General features: G+C 36.9%; 2 protein-coding genes across 4 annotated transcripts in view; one reads left to right on the top strand and one right to left on the bottom strand.

The window, feature by feature from the left end:
- The window catches only part of Sema2a (Semaphorin 2a), a 1,542,453-nt gene that overhangs the window by 1,500,614 nt on the left and 19,193 nt on the right, over window positions 1–22,646 (bottom strand). The window lies entirely within an intron of this gene.
- Window positions 1–22,646, top strand: part of LOC145985768 (clavesin-1-like) — a 51,155-nt gene that overhangs the window by 9,964 nt on the left and 18,545 nt on the right. The window contains exons 3-5 of one of the 2 annotated variants that reach the window (XM_083119845.1): window positions 7,488–7,579; window positions 12,893–13,046; window positions 13,995–14,188. In XM_083119845.1, coding sequence (XP_082975971.1) covers window positions 7,488–7,579; window positions 12,893–13,046; window positions 13,995–14,188 — 440 coding nt within the window. The remainder of the gene's footprint in view (window positions 1–7,487; window positions 7,580–12,892; window positions 13,047–13,994; window positions 14,189–22,646) is intronic. The other variant, XM_083119846.1, reaches the window with a different exon arrangement.

Here is a 22,646-nt window from a genome sequence, read left to right as displayed (position 1 = left end):
AAAAGGTCGTTACGAAGCATTCTTTTTTACACTCAAATGAGAAACCTAATATACAGTGTTTCAAACGTCACGCAATAGCCGTAAAATATACTTGCACCAGGATTTTTACGTTTCTACATATTTCTAATACTTTTATTTGCAAATTTGTGCCGTAACCCCCAGAAATTAATTAATGAAAACATTTAGGATAAATATTTGTCCAAAATGTCAATATCGGGAGAGATAAAGAAATTACCATAGGATCGAAATTGGAAGTTTGTGAGTGACATGGTTCTGGGTATTGGGAATATCCATTTCATGACAGAAGTAGCCATTTCGGCTATCTTTTAATCAGGGTTGTTAAAGATCCGGGAATTTTTAATAAATTCAATTCATCCACTAATGATCAGCATAGCAACAGCTTTTCGACCTACAACTAAGAAAGCCATTTCTTGAAACTGGATTGTACTGCGCATTATATACGAGATATAATGTTTTGTCACTTTTACCCATCAAAAACCAGGGTGCGCACTATACACGCGTAAATACGGGTAAGCAATTTATTATATTTCATTGCATTAATGCTTAAAAATGACAAGAGACTGAAAACAAGCTTAGCCTAATCGAAAAGGTGAGATTGTGAAACCAGCTTCTTGCAAACTTTAGATATGTATTTAACAATAGAATAATATGAATAAGTAGTATTTTTACATGGTTTTCATTAACTAATAGTTTTATGAAAAAGTTAGGAAAACATTTTTAAATTTTTAACTTTTAACTAGAGCTGAGCCGATATCGATACCGATGTATCGGTATCGGCCGATACCAGCCGATACTTTTCCGGCATGTTGACCTTTCACGAGGTATACGAAAATGCTGCGTGACATTTTCATGGAGTGTAATTATCTTGAAAATTATGCAAAATTCAAACTTTCTTTATATTTCTTATGAAAAGCTGTATTTTTTTGTACATAATATCCATTTTAATATTCTGATATAATTGTTGAATACTCTGAACCAAATGTCTTGCAAATTCATGCGTATTGGTAAATATTGTGAACAAATTTTAATTATTGTAATTTTGAAGTACCGGTATCGGTGGGAATCAGTAAGAGTATCGGGATCTGTATCGATATTGGTTCAAATTGGTATCGGCTCAGCCCTTTTAACACAACCATTTCTGAAGCGATTAATTCAATACGGATTAAAGCCACTGACGCTCAGTTGTTAGGCTGTCAAACTACCATGTGAGAGACTCAGGTTCAATTCCTGTTGGGGGAGAACCGGGTTTTTGTCCACTTGTTCAAGCAGCTTTGGCGCCCACCAAGCATCTTATAAAATGGGTAGGTACCTGGAGGAAACTCTGGGGAGTAAAGGCACCCAAGGGTCGTGGTGTTGATCACATCACCCCTACCTTCGCCCGTGAAGAAGAAAGTGTGGGGCCATAACTCCACATCCCCTATACGCCTTCACGGCGCGTGGTGCAAAGCACAGGGGAGCACTATATATTTTTTTTCCTTTTTCGAAGCCGTGCATCTTTTTCTTTTGCTGTGAACTTATCACCCATCAAAGCATGGCAATTTTAACGAAAAAAAAACAATATGTATTGCAGTAAGCATAAAAAATGACAGCTTCCTTTATACTACAATGACATGTGGTGGAGCCCTGAGTTAAAATTCTCATTGGGCTACATAATTTCATTCTTTTGAACAATTACAAAATGATGAAATATGTACAATATGTAAAATAAACCTTTTTGAAATATACAGGGTGTCGCAAAACTCTTTCAACAACGCTTGGGTGCTGGTAGATATCACAAAAACAAGTAACGTTTCCCTATAAAGTTTCTGCGCTATAAGCGCTTAAAGTCTATTCTGTACGTATGCAACCCAACACAGCAAACGCTTGCTCTGACATATCTACCAGGGGTGCGTGGCAAGGTTGCCACTAGCGTTCTTCGTTAAGGGAGACGACTTCAAAACAACAACTTGGTAGTCTTCCCTGAGCAAAATCCAAAACATTAATGGTACTTGCGATGTTGTAAGAAGCATTGACAGTATTTATAAACTGACCAAGACAAATAATGGGCAGACTGAAATTCAAGATTACTCATTCTAAAATATCTCCATAATTGATTGATTGATTTGGTTCATTTTAATTCGCTTTTCTGCCACCTTTGGATAATCGCGAAGATGAGGATGATATGATGAAATAACAAATGACACCAATGTCTAGACCAGGATTTAAACCCGAGACACCTGACGCCGTTGCGAGCTGTGCTAACCACATCACCACGGAGTGTTTCGTGTATCATGCAATATCAACAATTGCAAGGAACACGTGAGATAGAGGAAATCCACGAACGAACAATGTAAGCATGATGTGTTTGCTGCCTCGTTTCGAACACGCAGAATGAAATGTAGAAATTTTCAGCGAAAAATGCAGGCTCGACCAGGACTCGAACCCGGGTTATTACAATTTATTTGAAAATTATTCCTATCTGTGCTAGCGTTATTGCTAATCGTGTTGTCTCATAAGGAAATAATTGCGAGGCTCTTTTAATTTAATGATTGATTGATTCATTGCTTGATTGATTTGCTTTATTTTACTTAGCTGTTTGTGCCACTTTTGGCTAATTTACGACGATGGTGATGAGTAATGATGATATGAATAAATTGATGAATGGACACTCACAAACATACATGCCCAAGCCGGGATTCGAACCCAAGATCCCTAGCTTATTTTAGAAAACAGTGGCAACCTATAAATTTTACTGACAACTGATATGCATGTAAGAAAAAATATGTGTTTTAAAAATTGTTATTAAGAAAATTCCAACGATTATTTGCAATACTAGGAACATGCGAATTAAAAACTCCCCCCCTTCTCTCTCTCTCCATCTCTTTCTCTCCACTCAAACTGGTTAATCTTGAAAGCTCTATTAAAGAAGTTGTAGGAATATTTCATTGAAAGAAATTACATTGAGTTCGGTGCATACTTACTGCCTGTACTAGTTTGTTCTGCACTTCACGAAATCGTTTGATATTGGTACATCAAGAGAAATCCTCGTGATTTACACTCTTTTCATGTGTGCGAATTAGTTTTCTCATTTTGTGTCTTTGCTTTGAATTCTTATCATGGAACATGAAAAAAATAATCAAAATTAAACCATTGAGTACACGTCATAAATTGTACATATTTATTATTCATTGTAGTAACTTGATATCATCATCGAAATGTAAGAGTAATATTTTCGGAAGGCACCAAAATGTCAACTTTTAGTTCACCCTGGAAACAACGTTTTGTAGCAAACGAGCGAGATTCTGACATCTAGATGAATTTCCGGAATAATTCTTGTGAATTTATATTATTCTCATTGTACGAAATTTTCCTGCACTTTCGGGCAAATAGTAAATACGAGGACAAAAGGTCTGGTGACATTTTTGTCCAGGTCGGAACTCGTGTCCGGAACATTCGGTAGAGAGAGATCATGTGTTGATCACTAAACGTACTCAGTCACCGAAGTGGCTCAATAATAATCATCTGCCGGAGATTTTTCTTTCTTTTCAGCCTGCTTTTTATAACGAACTCGATTTGCAATAGCGCTAGTTCACAATTTTCTAATAAATAAATTGTAATAACATTACAGTCTGCTTGTTCGAAACGAGGCAGCAAACACATCATGCTTACATTGTTCGTTCGTGGATTTCATCTATCTCACGTGTTCCTTGCAATTGTTGGTATTGCATGATACACGAAACACTCCGTGGTGATGTGGTTAGCACAGCTCGCAACGGCGCCAGATGTCTCGGGTTTAAATCCTGGTCTAGACATTGGTGTCATTTGTTATTTCATCATATCATCCTCATCTTCGCGATTAGCCAAAGGTGGCACAAAAGCGAATTAAAATAAACCAAATCAATCAATCAATTATGGAGATATTTTAGAATGAGTAATCTTGAATTTCAGTCTGCCCATTATTTGTCTTGGTCAGTTTATAAATACTGTCAATGCTTCTTACAACATCGCAAGTACCATTAATGTTTTGGATTTTGCTCAGGGAAGACTACCAAGATGTTGTTTTTAAGTAGTCTCTCTTAAGGAGGAACGCTAGTGGCAACCCTACCACGCGCCCCTGCTAGTTATGTCAGAGCAAGCGTTTGCTGTGTTGGGTTGCATACGTACAGGATAGACTTTAAGCGCTTATAGCGCAGAAACTAAGCGCTTTCGAGGTAAACTTTATAGGGAAAAGTAACTTGTTTTTGTGATATCTACCAGCTCCCAAACGTTGTTGAAAGAGTTTTGCGATACCCTGTATAAAATTACATACTTTTTTTTTTAAATATGTAGAAGTATGTGTTATAGGTAGATGGAAAAATGTTGACAATAAAATATGTCCTAAATCACTAAAAACATTACTATTTGTAAAGATATTACAAAATTTCAGTGGTAATACATCAAACTCCTAAATATGTAATTTTTTTCTGTTGTAGATTCCTGGAGACATTCAAAGATTGAAGGACAACAAAAATCTATGCCTCTTTAACATTATTACTGTTTCCATGCCTACAAGCAAATTTTATTTGTAATCCTTTTTTTACTAAGAGCTGTAAAATAAATTTTACATATTTTCTTCAGTGTTAGTATTATTAAATTTGGACTTGAGACAACAAAATATGCATAACATTTCATTGTTCTATGTTTGGCTTCAAAATACATGCACCAAATATTTACCATAGGTCCAGTGTTATTCATTACTTGTACATATGGGTAAGAATATGGTGTCTTGATTTTAGGTTAATCCTGAACAAATGCTCTCTATTAGTGCCTCCAGCAATATACAAGTGCTACTTTGGTAAGTGTGAGATCTTACTATGTCTACAATTTCTGAACGAACAACATATAAATAGTAAATTGTAAAAACAAATTAAACACATGCTACACATTGTAAAATTAATGTAAACCTCCCTGTCTTAATAATTTTGTATACTTGTGAATTGGAGTAGTATAATGTAGGGTGGAAATCCATATTAGACACTTCATACCATTATAGGAGCATTCATATTTTCTTCCCTTTAATTTTCTCTTCTCTGCATATTAAAAATACAGTTGTGCCTCACACAATGAACATTCTACACAACAAATGTATGTACACAGGCTAGAACTATTGTACATACTATATTTCCTATATCTTTAAAAATTGGAAAATTCGTAGCATTTCGAACATTGGTGGTGGCTTTTATATTCAAGGCCTTCGACGTGGATCGGTAACAGATTAAAGTTATTCCTACAGTAACCTGTGGGCAACAGTGTCCCATAAAAGCATGTTGTCCTGGAATGGATTATGTCCATTATGCGAGACACCATTGTGTGTATGTGTATACAAGAGTGCGAAATGGGATAAGTCTCTGACTTGAAGACACTTTGTCACATGTTTCACAAGCATTTTACACTGATTTTCAATGCTGCTGCTTCTAACTCCATCCATTCTTGATGATGGTACATAAACTGAATATTACAATAATATGTAAAATAAAACATGCAATATTAACAAGCCTAAATGACCAAGCCAAACCACCCACCTTCCTACAGGTCATTTAATACATTCAGAACCACATGATGGCTCGTACCATTGCAAACAACTCTCACTACTGTGCGTGTGTGACAAAAGGGTGACCTGCATTTTTTCTTTGGATAAGTGGAATGTTGTAAGTAATTAAGTTTATTTTCCTAATGAAGGTTTAATACAATGTACTATAGCTATCAATAATAGACCTAATTTTCCCCCTCTATTGAAGGGTTTAATAATACTTCAAGGCACTGGTTCCCAAAGTGTGTGCTGCGGCACCGTGGCTGGCTTATAGAAGCACTGTGAAATGTTCCATGAAATTTCACTTACTTCCAAATATGTGATTATTTAGTACTTTTTACATGTAAAATGTTACTGCATTTGAAACATGCATTTATTATTTAACTTAATGGAAGCAACATAACCAGACTAACCGAGCTTTACAAGTATTAGATAGGCCTACATTCTGACTTTGGCGCCACGGAAAAATCTTGAAACACTAAGAGTGCCATGAAACGAAATAATTAGGGAACATCCGCTTTAAGGTATAATTTGTTGTTTATCATGACAGTGTGAAAATGGAGTACACCACACAGATTTTGTAGCTATGGTGAAATATGCTGATATAAAACATAATGCATAAATATATAGTGATATTGCAATGGCTGCTTTCAACCATGGTGGTCTAGTCAGTAGGATACCTGGCTTTGTTTATCAGAATATGTGATCTCTGGGGGGAATTTTCGATCTGTGCTAAGCTCCGCGACAGGTTAAGTTTGCAGCAGGTTTTATGTATTAGTCCACTCGAGAACTGGCACTCAGCATTTCCCGTGCTAGTCTTGCCTCAACCGCCAAGCTGTTCATATCTCAGACTGTGAAGAAATTGGCAGTATTACAGTTCAACTACATTCTGTGCATGTTTTTGTTCCATATATGCGAAAAGTTGCTGCAAACTTAACCTGTCGCCGGGCACTAAAATCAGGGGGGGGGGGTATGCATCGCACCTGCATACCACTGAAACTAACAGGAACTTTCTTTACTCTAGGATGTGAAATCATTGAAGACTGGTGAGGGAGGGGGAAGAACTCAATTTACGCACACGCGATATGCATACATACATACATGCATACATACACATGTATATATGTGTAAATTATTATTAATATGATATACACATTATGAAATATATATGGGTAACGACTGACTTCGATGTATTGAAAAGTAGAGTGTGAAATCCTGGAGGTCGGGGGAATTTCCTCCACCAACAATTTTGTCCTACAAGAATCCAGTTGGTAAAGGAATTAGTTAGCTACTTTATAAATACCTGACATATATATATATAAGATATAGAATGAATGTATATGTATATATATATATATAGTTATATTTATATATCTATATATAGCCTATATATATAGTATACATTCATTCTATAGCTTACATATATATGTCAGGTATTTATAAAGTAGGAAAATAATTCCTTTACCAACTGGATTCTTGTAGGACAAAATTCTTGGTGGGGGAAATTCTCTCTTGTCCCCCTGGGGTTGTCATGCCTTTTAATATTTTTAATAATAATTTCAGCAAAAGATCCTTTACTGCCAACAAATTGATTTGGTTGATGGTACCAATTATCTTGTTCAGAGAACTACCCCCAATTAGATACACCATACAAGAGATTTGGTTGGATGAACAAAATTAAGTCAATCAAATAATTTTGTACAAGGAACCTCAACGTTTTGCTCGCGTATAACAAACAAGGAATTTGGTTCTTGTAACTAGGATTTGTTGCAGCCAACCAGACTTTTTTCTCAGTGTACTCGATCCACATACTATGTAAACTTATATAGGGTTGATATGCTATAATTTCGCTAAGAATTTACCATAAAATAGACGTTACCAGCAAGAATTAAAAATGTAAATCTCTTATTATGTACAGGTGTTCAGGATCTTCGGTCTCGCTTGGATGATTGTTTCCTCGTATCCTTCTTACGAGCGGAGAAGTACGACCAAGAGGAAGCGCTGAAAAGGGTAAGTTTCTAAGTCAGTTATATCAAACTCGCGGCTGAGGGTCATGTAACTTGTAGTATACCTTAATGCGATCCGTACTGACCCTACGTGCATTGCATATTTGTAGGCCTATCTAAACATATGTAATTATTTGAGACCGGATTATAAATGGAAACAAATTTGCTCTAAAATGGAGAAAAGAAGGGAAAAGTATTGACAAAAAAGGAAATGTAAAAGGACTGCAGTTTATTCTTGCACTCCACTAAAAATATTATTTTAAATGAAAGCACAGTATGGCATTCATATGTAAAAAGGGATACATTAAATTTCGTATTAATTTGAATTTGAATTAAACATTTTTGGGTGCGTCAGCACTGAGGCTATTTTGCACCCATCACACTATACGGGGTCCAGCCCCTTATCATAACAAAAATAAAAACGTGTCTGATTTCCTTACCTTGGTGCTAAAAAGGGCGCTCAGCACAAATAAGGACAAAACACAATACGACACAGAATTATACTGGCCATGGCGCGAGTCGCCAGAACCTCGTTAGTCTGCAGTCCAGGTTGTACTACGTGGAAGTGATGTTGACTACTATTGGGTGCACTACATGGAAGGAGCACCCCTTACACCCCAAATTTCGTATTAAGTAAAGTATGGAGTACAAAAATAAACTATAGTCTTTTTACATTTCCTTTTGTGAAGGTAAAGTAAAGCGACAACGAAAATTGCCGCGACCGGAAAACAACCTATTTCTATGTTTTTTGACTTGCTAAACACGAAAATGATGTTCTTTTTCTCCACCACGTCTAGTTTTTGAAATAACACAAAATTGAATTAAATGTGACAAAGCTTTTTTTTTCGCCATATGATATAAAAGGATTCCTCAAGAGAACATGTGTGGCTGTTTTTCCTGCGTAATATGAAGAAAGCATTGTAACGACAACAAAAAAGAGCAAACATTGTTGTTTATTTTTTTACTAAATAAGTAAGATAAGAGTAGAGAAAAGTCTGTTAAAGAGGTAAGGTGACTTATTGTACTATGTCTTTATCAGTTGCGTTCTGTTCGCTCGAAGTGTAGGTTGTGTGCTTCATTGCGATTGTTTTGTGTGGTATTTGGAAATAGCGCAGTGATGCCTCGTAACTGTGTAAATTCACCCAATCTGTTTGCTATATGTGAGGTGAGTTCACGACAAAATCCCAACGAAACTCAATTACACCAATAGTGAAGAAAGCTTTCGAGCTATATTTCGGATGCAAAATCGGAGACCGAGATAAAGGGTGGGCTCCTCATGTCTGTTGCAGTAGATTTTCGCGATATTTACAAGGGTGGTTATATGGTACCCATCTATCCATGCCCTTTGCTGTTCCCATGGTATGGCGCGAACATCGAGATCACGTTACTGATTGTTACTTCTGTTTAACTAATGTTACGGTATTCTCAAGAAAATCCCAAAATATCCTATAGTATCCAAATTTACCTTCTGCTATAAGACCAGTGCAACATGATGAGACATTACCTGTTCCAAAGCCACCATTGAAATGGTCGTTGGAAGAGGAAACAGAAACTTCCTTAGATGAACCGATATCTTCTCTCGGACATGATCCTGACTTTCAAGTCACGGAAGACACCGCATTTTATCACCCAGCCAGAATTAAATAATTTAGTACGTGATTTGAACCTTACAAAGAAAGAAGCGGAACTGCTGGTTTCAAGACTGCAAGGGTGGAACCTGCTGGAACCAGGGACAAGTATTACGTTCAAAAAACGTCAACTAAAATTTTCTCCCTTTTTTCTATGAATGGGTCCCTGGTATACTGCAACAATGTCACTGGATTAATGCAGGAGTTGGGAGAAAACTATAAATCAGACGAATGGAAGTTATTCATCGATGCGTCAAAAACTAACTTGAAGGCGGTCCTCCTGCATAATGGAAATGAGAAACCTTCAGTGCCAGTTGCTCATGCGAGTAAAATGAAGGAAACATATGAAAACATTGCTTTGATTCTCACAAGTGTTAGCTACGACAAACACCAGAGGAAAATCTGTGCTGATCTGAAGGTACTGGGAATGATTTTGGGGATGCAATCAGGTTTCACGAAATTCAGTTGTTTCCTCTGTCTATGGGACAGCAGAGCAAAGGACATGCATTACAAAACTAAACACTGGCCCCACAGAGTGTTACACACCTGGAGAAAAAAGTGTCACTCACAAACATCTTGTCGACGCCAACAATGTGTTACTCCACCCACTGCACATCAAGTTGGGGTTACGTAATGAAGAACTTTGTGAAGGCCATGAACAAAGAAGGAAAAGGGTTTGAGTACTTACGAAGCAAATTTCTTGGTGTAAGCGAGGAATTTTTGTTGGCCCTCAAATCTGGGAAGTAATGAACGATCCCAATTTTAAAGAACTGTTAAGTGAATGTGAGAAAGCACCATGAGGTGCGTTCAAGGGTGTGTGTCGCAATTTCCTTGGCAACCATAGGGCTCACAATTACTCTGAACTTGTAGAACGTATGCTGGCAACATACAAAGAAATGGGATGCAATATGTCTCTCAAGATACACTTTCTCTGTTCCCATTTAGACATTTTCCCCTTTAATCTGGGTGCAGTGAGTGACGAGCAGGGCGAGCTCTTTCACCAACAAATCGCAGAAATGGAAAAACGTTATAAAGGCAGATGGTCTCCCAGGTTACTAGCGGATTCCTGCTGGAACACAGTCTCAGATGTTCAACACGCCTGCTACAAGCGAAAATCATTCTAAGATATGTTTTGAACGTGCGTTACGTTTACTGTTTACTTTAATATTTACTATTTTACTGCAACTGCAAATTTTAGTGCATGTCATAACTACATAATTTACAATCGTATTTGGTATTCTATGAACCCAATGTATTACTAAAATTCACATTATCACATTAAGGTTTGGAGCAAAATGCTATATTTTACCCTTCTATTAATGTGCGGTGAACATTTTTCAAAATGGTTTCCGACAGAAATGGTACGTGATAAGAGCATTTTAGTTAAGATTTTTGAAATCAGCGCACCCGATTTATTAAAGATCGTCTACTTTCATCCAGCGGCAAAACAAAAAGTTCAAATTTGTTCCTCAGTGTTATCTTACCATTCGTTTAGATGAAATCTTCCTTGAAACAGCTTACTGCATTCCATAGCTTGCTGCCACTTGTACCTCGCCATTTCACTGACACTCAATAAGCACTCACTGCCACACAGTAAAGTTAAAACTATTCTAAAAAAAGTATACAATAAAAGTCTAAATCTAACTGACACGTACACTTTCAACCCAACCGTCGTGCCGCTTACAATGCGTTTGTTAGTGCTTAAGCCCAGATCACATTGTTCCAACAATCGCTGCAACTTACTCCCCAACACTCATGGAGCAAGGCCCTTGTTCTCTCGTTCCTCTAAGCTGCATCAAATATACAATTCTTGAATGTTTTGTTCAGAATAAATACAGTCGTTCAAAATATTTGATGTCTTGTCAATAAAGGGACCAAGCAAGATGTTTTTTTAAAGAGGGAAGAAAATTGAATGTGCATAGGCTGAAAAACTAGTCAATATAGTGACCAGAAAGCAAAATGTTTTTAAAGAAGGGTAAAAAAAGGAATGTGGGCTGTAAAAGGGAAAACAAGGGAAGTCAAAACCATGTAATCTTGTTGGTGGAAGATAATTATCAACACTGTTGTTATTTATTCCATGATCCGTGTTGAAGTATAAAAAAAATCTCTTTAATATCAGGTCTCTAGTAATTATACTGCAAATGCTCATTTCTTCTAGTCTTTCACGTCGAAGTAAGCTGTTTCTTGGAGAAGCACAAATGTTTAGCAAGGTTCGTTTTGAAAATTATGATTGATTCATTCATTTCGGGCATAGCGTCAAAGAAGGGAGGAAATCGAGTGGGCAGAGCGAAGCAGTATCTGCTGATAGGAAGCTGGTAACTGCAGTCACTTTCCCCTCCACGCAATCCCGTTCTTCTCACGTGTTCATTTATGGAACCGTCTCGCGTCACTACTTGGGCAGAGACTTGATCCAGAGATACCTGAGACAGAGTGTAGCACCAAATGCAAGGGCAACTACCATCTTTTAAAGTACTATTTCATGCGTGTCTCTGCTTTCTTTGTCTACATATTTATCTTCAATTTTTCATTATCCTTATCCATTCCTTAACCAGAATTCCAATTCAGTTACCCTGGAGTTACACAGTTCGTTAAATCGACTATTCTGTCGCCGAAGTCGTCACGATTGGGCTACATCGTTCTAGTTTTGGCCTATAATTAAACTTCTAGCAAAATTGAACAAACAGGACTAAATAATTTGTCACAGGAAATTTAAATAAATAATGTGTAGATATATGAATAAGAGAAACACTATATTGCCTTTATTTCTGTTAAAAATCCGAGTTATGCTTAACGCCCACGCGGCAACAGAACTTCTGGTGTAACGCTCACTACAGCGAAACGCGTGGAACCAAAGCGCGGAATTTCCGTGCTTGAAGTATGCAGGTTTCTAAGGTGAAAATTTTCCGTTGACCGTTTCTCCAAATGTCCTCTCGCGTAATGCCGCGTCTCTTCGTTTTACTCCGGCAAGCGTCATGCTCGGCCGCGTTGTAGCCGAGCATGAGAAATATTCCGCGCCGAGGCGTGGTTCGGAGCATGGTGGTGCGGTACATAGAGGGACTACCCTCAGAAAGGTATAGTGAATTTTGCATTTGCAGGTGCGGGGTGGCGCGTTTCCGGCGTCTCAGTGAGCGATAAGCCTAGAGCTTGACGCCCACTGAGGCGCGAAGAAACGCCGAAACAGAAAGCAAAATTATGTTATCGGCTTCTCTTGAAATCAAATGGTGTAACGCCCACTACAGCGAAACGCGGAATTTTCGTGCCAGAAATCTGCAGGTTTCTAGGGTGGAAATTTTCCCTTGGTCGAGTCTCTTAATGCCCTGTCGTGAAATTCCGCGTCTCTTTGGTTTAGCTCCGGCAAGTGTTATGCTCGACCCCCACTGTAGTCTAAACTTGAAGCCCACCGACACGCCCGAAACGGGGCTGTTGCGTTCTGTTGCTGCGCTTTCCGCGTCTCAGTTGGCATCAAGCTTTACAGGACCACGATTCTATGATTAATTCCGTTTCGTATGCGTCAGTATGCGTGTTTCTGTAATGGTGTGGGTAAATGTGTGTGTGTGGGGGGGGGGGGGGTAAGAGCATCAGGGTCAACATAACGAACATGCTATAGTATATATGTGTGCTAGCCCTTAAATTTAACACTAATTTACGAACAAAATGTCACGCCTCACAATGTTCTTCTATATTTCCAGTTACAGAAATATTATAAATTCAGACAGGAGTGCCAAGAGTACGCAGTCCCACTCTTAGTTTCTGAAAACACGAATTTATATTACCGCCAGGAAATATATAAGATTCTTCAAGAAAGAGATGCCCTTGGAAGAATGATCAACATTATTCGAGTACGTAAGTAAACGTTCTTTAATGTAATAATACAAATGATCCAATTTCAATATATTCTTTCTTGCACAAAGTACGCCATTTCGTTGGAGAGCCACTATTGTGACAACATAAAATTACATGTTTGTCATGTTTTTTAAGATTAGGACATTATTTGAATGGTGTTATGTATACTTCCCCTTCTTTAGAAGTACATTTCTACACACAAATTTCGCGATGAAATCCATCCATTGCATATTTTAAATATGCTCCTATTACTTCATGCAATGTTCAACGTAGTTTTAGTCAATCTCGTAAATCTATACTTTTGGACAACAGAAGGAGATTCACGTTCCACCAGTTGAAATAAAGCCTTATAATCCATTGTTTTCGAAACAAAATAAATCATATTTTGTGTTTAAATTCTACGTTACAATTAATGTCCAGTAAACCTTAGTTTGGTAATCCACTGTTTTGGTAACAGAAAGTAAAGCATATTTCGTATTTGAATTTAGCATTGATTAATGAAAATTGCTATTTTCACAATTGTAAGTCTATATATAATTCCATATTTTGATTAACATAACTAAATATTTACATCTGTAACATTTTATGAAGCATGCAAATTCAAGTATATTATGTGTGACGTCATTTTCTTCTTTGTTTGATCTCTAACACACTTGACATTAGAAAACGTTGGCAACGTGACAGTTTATCCCATTAACGCGTATGTTTAATGTCGCATGTGTTGAATATCGCATGTCAATTCATTGGCAATCATCACTTCTTGTCCTTTAATCAACATTCAAAGTTAATCAACCATCTATTAAACTATATAAAAACAGAGGTAATACGGTTTGAACACCCTTAATTGAGCTGCAATTCAAAAGTTCGATGCGTATGCATTCAAATTTCATGCTCATGTAAAACATACTATGACCGACAACTGTAACACATCCATCCTTATTTTTCCAGGAAACATCTATTCGTCACAGGTGACGACGCAAGTCTTCTGGAGATGTATCTTCACTAATCTAGATTTCCTCCTCTTCAATCAGTCATTTTACTTCGGAGGCATGGTACTCGTGTTCGACTTTAAAGACCTTGGCTTTTCATATCTGAAGACAATAGTACTTGAATTCCTCAAGTTTTTCGGTCCAGTAATGATGGTAAGATATCACCCAACATGGAAATAAATATCACCAGTGATGCCATTATACACTTACGCAAGGTGTTACGCAAGTTCAGTAAGCCTACCCAGTGTCAAGTTGCTACAAATACGAACGATGTAGAAATTTTAATAATATTCTGCATTATGTTTAAGACAAGGCAGCAGAATTCAAGTAGAATTTCATATTTTTCCACAGAAAATTTTCCAGATTCCATAGAAACCCATTTTATGACGTACACAATTTCCAACCCTTTCACATGAGAAAATTTGTGTCAAAAATTTATAAAACATATAGTCTGTATGGGTTTACTCACGTTTCGCCGAATGGCCCACAGAAAAATATCTCACCCAAGCAAAATTTTCGGCAAAAGGGGAAATTCCAGTTTTGCCGAATCCCCTTTCGCCGAATATTTTGAAGGAAGTGTAAATTTTTCCTCCGCTGGGAAATTTCAGGGACCGAAGTGAGACAATTTCAACGAAATCAGAAACTCATTGTATATATTCATTGGCCAAACCAATGTCTTTACCTTTTCTTGAACACTTACAGCATTGCTCTTCCTTCACCAACTCCATCCAATATACTTTTATTCAGGGTTGTTAAAGGTCCAGCAATTTTAAATAAATTCAATTCCGGTCCAGGAGAGAAAATCAGCAAGCGTAAATGTGTTCCGGACCGTAAAGAACCTTTTTATATGTTAAGTATTTCAATTCAGCCCAGGAACCATTTTTCCGTGCCACGTCCTCTCACGTAAGCACCTACCAGCTTAGCACAGGGGAGAGACAATGAGATACCTCTGGGCACAGACCAAGGTTACTAACGCTAAGCATATATGAAAGGAAACAACAGATTTAACCCACTACGGAGGGTACAATTCGTACTATATTCTTGAATAATTATATACAAATATTGATATCTTTGTGAATCCTTTTATACAATATTATTCTTCTATTGTAGCTAATCTTCCTTGAGCTTCTTCTTCTTGTAATCAATATGGCCTCTTCTTCTTATGGCATCTTCTTCTTATAATTAATGTGGCATCTTCTTCTTAAAGCCTCTTAATTAATATGACATCTTCTTCTTATAGTTAATATGGCATCTTCTTCTTATAGCCTCTTAATTAATATGGCATCTTCTTCTTATAATGATTAAGGTGCCTTCTTCATGCAATTAATAAGGCTTCTTCTTCTTCTTATAATCGCTAAGGCTTCTCCTTCTTGTAATCAATAATATTTCTTCTTCCTTTTCTTTTTCGATCCAAATTTACGGAAATATTAATAAAATCAATCCCCCAGACAAACAAAGAGAAAGGGGTTAGTTAAAGATCGCCGCCTAGCCGGCGCTACCTTAACTTGGAGCTACAGTGTATGCGCTTCCAAATGTGCTTGGGTGCTGCCGAGAAATGGCGCTACACCAGGGGAAAACAACCCAAAAGCCACACGAAACTCTCAGTTCGTGGGAACTGTAATAGACACAGAATAGAAATTACCATTCGACTTCTTTACTTTTGTATATTAATCACTTATGCCATTACTGAATGATAATTCCCCTTTTCTCCTTATTTATATCCTGTTATTATGTTAAATTTATTTATTTATTTCCTCATAATTAGTATTAATATATACAATCACTATTTCATCATATCTGCTCTTTCCATTGTCTCTATTTACAATCGTATAAGTTCTCCTGGGTGGTGCCCTCTCTTAACCACTTTCTAAACTGCTTTATGCATCACCTCATATAACCGTTGTTCCTTTTGCATGCTGCCATCTATTGTCCTTTATAGCAATGCAGTTTGTGTACGTGACACAAAATTCCCCTCCTCTGGGCAAAATTTTTCCTTTTGAGAAGTTTCGTATGCAAGGAAAAATTTTCTTCAACATCCATTCTTACTATTCACGTCTCATGTGTACTTTTCAACATTTGTTTAACTTCTTCCGTACAATTATATCTTTTTACATTATCTAAGTTTTCTCTTCTTACTTCCTTTGTCACCATATCTTGTATGACTATAGTGTTCCTAAACGTTTCTAATACAATATACAGACCTTCGTATTTGAAAAACAGTTTTTTAATTGTACGGTCAATGGCCTTACTTATTGGGTGTGTTTTACAATAAACTATATCACCCCTCTTTACTTCTATCTTCTTTCCTTTCACTTCCTCTTTTGACGTCCTCTTTTTTCTTTTGTTATACAGATCATTAAAAAATTCTTTCCTTGTTCCTCTTTCCATAACCTTCTTTGGCCATTCTAAATCATCAAAAATCATCGGCTCTGCTTCATATCCCAAGAAAATCTCTGTCGGACTCATATTTGCCTCAGCTGATATAGAGTTATTTAATAATAGAACTATCCTGTTAATTACTGCATACCATCTTGTATGATGATCATGACAGTACATTCTGAGTAACCTCACAATCTCTCCATTGTAACGCTCAATTGGATTTGAACTTGGATGGTATCTTGTTACATTAATCAATTTTATCCCTTTAAAATATAGATACTCCTTGAAATACTCTGAAGTAAATTGAGTCCCGTTGTCTGTCAACATTTTCTTTGGACTACCATAATGTTTGATGAATCCTTCATCCAACTTCTTGACTATCTCTTTGGTTGTGGCTTTCTTTAAAGGATAGCACATGATAAACTTGCTACATATGTCCACACATGTCAATATATACAAAAATCCCTTAGACCTAGGTAATGGTCCAATTAGATCTATAGAAACCATGTCTAATGGCCATTTAGCGATAATATGTAATTCTTCTGTCCTAAATTTTATCTTTGAAGGTTTAGTTTGTACGCAAACTGTACAATTTCTCACATGGTTAACAACGTCACTCTTCATAGTCTTCCATACGTAAAACCTTCTAGCTAATCTCAACGTTTTGTCAACTCCGAAATGGCCAGATCCTTCATGCACGACCTCGAGTACTCTTCTTATCAAGGTTCGTGGTACCCTTATCCTTACTTGGTTCGGATTCTCATAACTGACTTGGAAAACGATGCCATTTATAACTTTATATCTGTTCTTTATCTTAGACATCCTTGTTTTCTTGTTTCCTTCCTCTTCTTCCAACACCTTGATAATATCCCTTAATTCCTCATCTTCCTCTATTCCAACTCGCCATTCCTCTTCTTTAATACCATTTACTTCTTCCTCAGCGATAGCGTTGATTTCCAGCCTAATAACTTCCTCTGGTTCCTGATTTCTCTTCAAAGGTGCTCTACTTAGAGTATCTGCAACATGGTTTTCCTTTCCTTTTATATCTATAACATCAAAACTGTACTGTTGCAGTAAGATCGCCCATCTCGTAAGCCTTGCATTCCACTGTCTTGCAGAATTTAACCAAACTAGACTCTTGTGATCACACACCACCTTGAATCTTCTGCCTTTCAGATATGCCGAGAACTTTTCTATTCCAAATATTATCGCCAGACACTCTAGCTCACTTATCGTATATGCTCTTTCAAAATTCTTCAAGCTTCTGCTAGCATATTGTATCACATTATCCTCATTGGATTCGTTCTTCTGAAATAAGTATGCTCCCAATCCAATGTTTGATGCATCGGTACCTAAAAAGAACATTTTCCCGAAATCAGGTTGGCTTATAGCTGGTGCTTGTATAAGGTCTTGCTTAAGTCTTTGGAAAGCCTCCTCTTCGTTTTCTTCCCATTTCCATTTTATATGTTTTCTTAGAAGTTCGTACAATGGCTTGGCTTTGCTTGCGAAATTGTGTATAAATTTTGATCGCCAATTACATACTCCCAGGAATCTTTGGAGTTGTTTCCTTGTGTTTGGCCTTGGGAACTTGCTTATAGCATCATTTTTGTCTGGACACATCTTTATTTCACCTCCAGATAGTACATGTCCTAGGAAACGTATTTCCTTCCTTGCAAAAGAGCACTTCTCCAATTTGACAGTTAATCCTGCTTCTGCCAATTTACTTAATACCCAATCTATTTTTTCTATGTGTGTCTCCCAATCTTTCGTATGTATACACATATCATCAACATATATAGCAAGCCATTCTCTCGTTTCTATACTAAATATTCTATTTAGAGCCGTCATAAAAGCTGACACTGATGAATTTAGACCATATGGGAGCCTTCTAAATTGGAATAACCTTGATCCATATCGAAACGCTGTATATTTTCTAGACTCTTCTTCTATTTCTACCTGAAAGTATCCCAAAGTCAAATCAAATGATGTGAAGTATATGCTGCCTGAAAAAGTGTGTAGTAATTCATTTATCCTTTCTACTTGATTTCTGGGGAGTAGCACGTGTTTATTTAGCTCCCTTAAATCCAGTACGGGCCTCACACCTCCGTCCGGTTTGTCTACCACGTGCATTGGGCTTACGTGTACGCTATTAGAGTTCTCTATTATCCCCCAACTTAACCATTTCTTCAATTCCTTTTCTACCGCTTCTCTCTTTGCAAAGGGTATAGGATATTGCTTTGACACTATTGGACTAGCTGTGTCTACCTCAATCCTATAGGTGTATACATCCGTCACCCCTGGGCGCTGGCTAAATATTCCCCTATGTCTCAACAAAATATATCTTAAATCTTCTTTTTCATTTTCTGAGATCCAATGACACTCATCCACTTTGGCTTGTATTTCTTCTTTCGATGCATTATATTTATGGTCCTCTCTTTCGACCTCTTTTTCATATTCACCTTTTATATTTTCATTTTCAAGTATATCATCGTAGTCTTTCTTCTTATATACTGCATCATGTTTATGATATACAAGGCTTTGCTTCCTAATGCCTATTTCGCTCTCAGAACCTTTTATTTCATCTTCCATAGGGATATCTACTTTCATATTCTCCATTGATTCTAGATTTAGCCGTTTTTCTTTTATGTGTATGTGCCCATTGTAATTATCTAAGAATGGTACTCCTAGGATTATATCACACCTCAAACCCTTTATCACCAGAAATTTTACTTCGAAATTCGCTCCTTTGATGCTCATCATTATGCGTACCGTGTCCTGAATTTTGTAGTCTTCGTTTCCCGCAGCCATAACTAATCTGACTTTGTCCTTTTCAGAAGCGTCTAATTTTGCTTGTGGGTATTTCTCTTTAATTCTCTGCCAAAATGTATAGCTCATTACTTCGACGACACTCCCACAATCGATCAGGCACTTAACCTTAATTTCAATTATTTCTGCTTCCACATATAATGATCTTCCAGGTTTTAGGTTTTCAAAACTCGGCTCTCCAATTAAAAATAACTTCAGAATTCCTTCTTCATTTATCGTATGTTCTCCCTTCATATATTCATCATTTTCCTTTGCTCTCACACCTGGGAGTTGCTGCGAGAGCTCTACAAGTTTAGCCTTTCGACCGATTCCACATTCCTCGACTCCTCATTTATCTGCTGCCATCCAGCATTTCCTACTTCGTTCTGCACTTGGCTCCTGACTAATTCCACTGCTTCTCTTCGCTCTTCATTTATCTCAGGATTTCCCATCTCGTTCCTGTCGTTGTAATTGTTTCCTCTATGTTGCCTTTCATCTATTTCCATCCTTCTTTCTGAGTTTCTTCGATTCACATTTTGCCAATAATCATTTCTTCCTCTATATCCGCGATTTCCTCTCCACGGTCCTGTATTCCTTCTATCATAATTTCTTTGCTCTTCCTGAACATTAGTTCGCCTTCTGCCGTTTCCGTTATCTTCTAAGAATCCTCTTCCTCTGCCTCTATATGCATTTCTGACTTCTATGTTCCTAATCCCGAATTCTTGTTTTCGGAATTTCTGCTCTGGACGTTGTTCCTCTTCAGGCTGATGTCTCTTAGGATAATATCTACCTTCCTTTTCTTTATCCCATGACCTTTGAGTCTTTTTCAGCATGTCATCTGTCCTAAGGTATTCCATCAATTCTTCCACCTTCCTTATTTTTACTACAGCCACCGCTCTTTGCGTCCATATTGGTAGTGTTTGTATCACTTGCCTAACCAACTCTTCCTCATTCCACTTTTCATTCAAATTTCTGAAGCTCCTTAACGTTTCCCATGTATGTGCTTCCAAACTCTCAACCTTTGACCAATCTATATATTTTCTTTTTAATGTCTCCAATTGCCTTTCCTTAATTTCCTCGCTACAATAATATTCCAAAAATTTTTTACTGAACTCTTCGAATGTTCCAAACTTGTGCTGATTTAACTGATACCAGCCTGCCGCAGACTTTTCAAAACATCCTTCGATTAAGTCTAGTATCATATTTCTTGGTATCCTCAATAGCTTCACGTTAGTTGTTAGTTCCTTCAGGAATTTTCGTGGGCACTTGTCAGATATATTTCCATTAAACTTGGGCAAGTGTTGTAATTCATTAGGTTTAGGGATTCTTGTCTTATATCTTTCCTCTTCCAAATTAGTTCCATTTACCTTGTCCAACCATCTTCCATTGTCGCTCCCTTCTTCACTACCTTTCCATTTCCTTTTCTTTCTCTGATGATTCCTTTCATGCTTTATTTCCTCTTCTGTATTCGATTCATCACTACTACTTTCCTTTTTTATTCTTTTCTTTTCGTACTCTCCTTTTTCATCATTTCCTTCTCTATTGAAACCTATTGGCTTATCTTGTATTCTCATATCCTCTATTTTAGAAATTATTTCTCTCCATTGTACTTTACTCTCTTTCTTTCCTTTGTCGATCTTACTTTCGAGGGTTTGTATTTTCTTATTACTCTCCTCTAATTCTTCCCTAACTTCTTGTCGCTCTCTAATTATCATTTCTCTACATTTCAAAGTTTCTTTTACTATTGTTTCTTCTGTCACAATTTTCATTTCTTGTACTCTGTTTTCCACTTCATCTATTTTGGAGATGTTAATATCTATCTGCTTCTTATTTGCCAAAATTTTGTTTTCTAATCTTGTACTCCTCTGCTGGCATTCTCCATTCACTCTTGAAGCTTCCTTTTCGATCTTTCTATTAGTTTCTTCATGTCTTTCATCTGCCATTCTTATCATTTCTTCTATCTTTCTCTCAAATGCTTTCCTGTTTTCTTCACATACTTCTGCCATCTCTTCTATTTTTTCTTCCAACCTTTCTTTAATTTCTTTGCTGTTTTCTTCTATTTTTCGATTATTTTCCTCCAACCTTTCTTTAACTTCTTTGCTGTTTTGATCTTGACTTTCTTTTATTTCCATCATCATTTTCATCAACATCTCCATCGTGTTTTGTTCTTCTTTCTTTCCTTCCTTTTCCTTTAACTTTACTTTCCTGCATTCCTTGCATTCGTATCCTTCTCCCCTTTCACATATCTTCTCATATTTTTCTTTCCGGATGCCTTCACATAACCAGTGTTTCATTTCTTCACATATCTTACACTGTATTATTTCTTCCTTATTTCCTTCTTCGCCACAACATATATATTTTCCTTCTTCCATTTTTGCTTTACTTATCTTTCCAAATTCTTATTCTTCGCGTTATTTCAACCTCTAGCCTGTATCGTGCCCCACACGTTGGTCGCCATTAATCAATGCCACGTCCTCTCACGTAAGCACCTACCAGCTTAGCACAGGGGAGAGACAATGAGATACCTCTGGGCACAGACCAAGGTTACTAACGCTAAGCATATATGAAAGGAAACAACAGATTTAACCCACTACGGAGGGTACAATTCGTACTATATTCTTGAATAATTATATACAAATATTGATATCTTTGTGAATCCTTTTATACAATATTATTCTTCTATTGTAGCTAATCTTCCTTGAGCTTCTTCTTCTTGTAATCAATATGGCCTCTTCTTCTTATGGCATCTTCTTCTTATGGCATCTTCTTCTTATAATTAATGTGGCATCTTCTTCTTAAAGCCTCTTAATTAATATGACATCTTCTTCTTATAGTTAATATGGCATCTTCTTCTTATAGCCTCTTAATTAATATGGCATCTTCTTCTTATAATGATTAAGGTGCCTTCTTCATGCAATTAATAAGGCTTCTTCTTCTTCTTATAATCGCTAAGGCTTCTCCTTCTTGTAATCAATAATATTTCTTCTTCCTTTTCTTTTTCGATCCAAATTTACGGAAATATTAATAAAATCAATCCCCCAGACAAACAAAGAGAAAGGGGTTAGTTAAAGATCGCCGCCTAGCCGGCGCTACCTTAACTTGGAGCTACAGTTATGCGCTTCCAAATGTGCTTGGGTGCTGCCGAGAAATGGCGCTACACCAGGGGAAAACAACCCAAAAGCCACACGAAACTCTCAGTTCGTGGGAACTGTAATAGACACAGAATAGAAATTACCATTCGACTTCTTTACTTTTGTATATTAATCACTTATGCCATTACTGAATGATAATTCCCCTTTTCTCCTTATTTATATCCTGTTATTATGTTAAATTTATTTATTTATTTCCTCATAATTAGTATTAATATATACAATCACTATTTCATCATATCTGCTCTTTCCATTGTCTCTATTTACAATCGTATAAG

Source organism: Lepisma saccharinum, chromosome 3 (assembly GCF_977018435.1).
Source record: "Lepisma saccharinum chromosome 3, izLepSacc3.1, whole genome shotgun sequence".
In the NCBI taxonomy this organism is placed as follows: domain Eukaryota; kingdom Metazoa; phylum Arthropoda; class Insecta; order Zygentoma; family Lepismatidae; genus Lepisma; species Lepisma saccharinum.
This window is presented reverse-complemented; position numbering and strand designations above follow the sequence as displayed.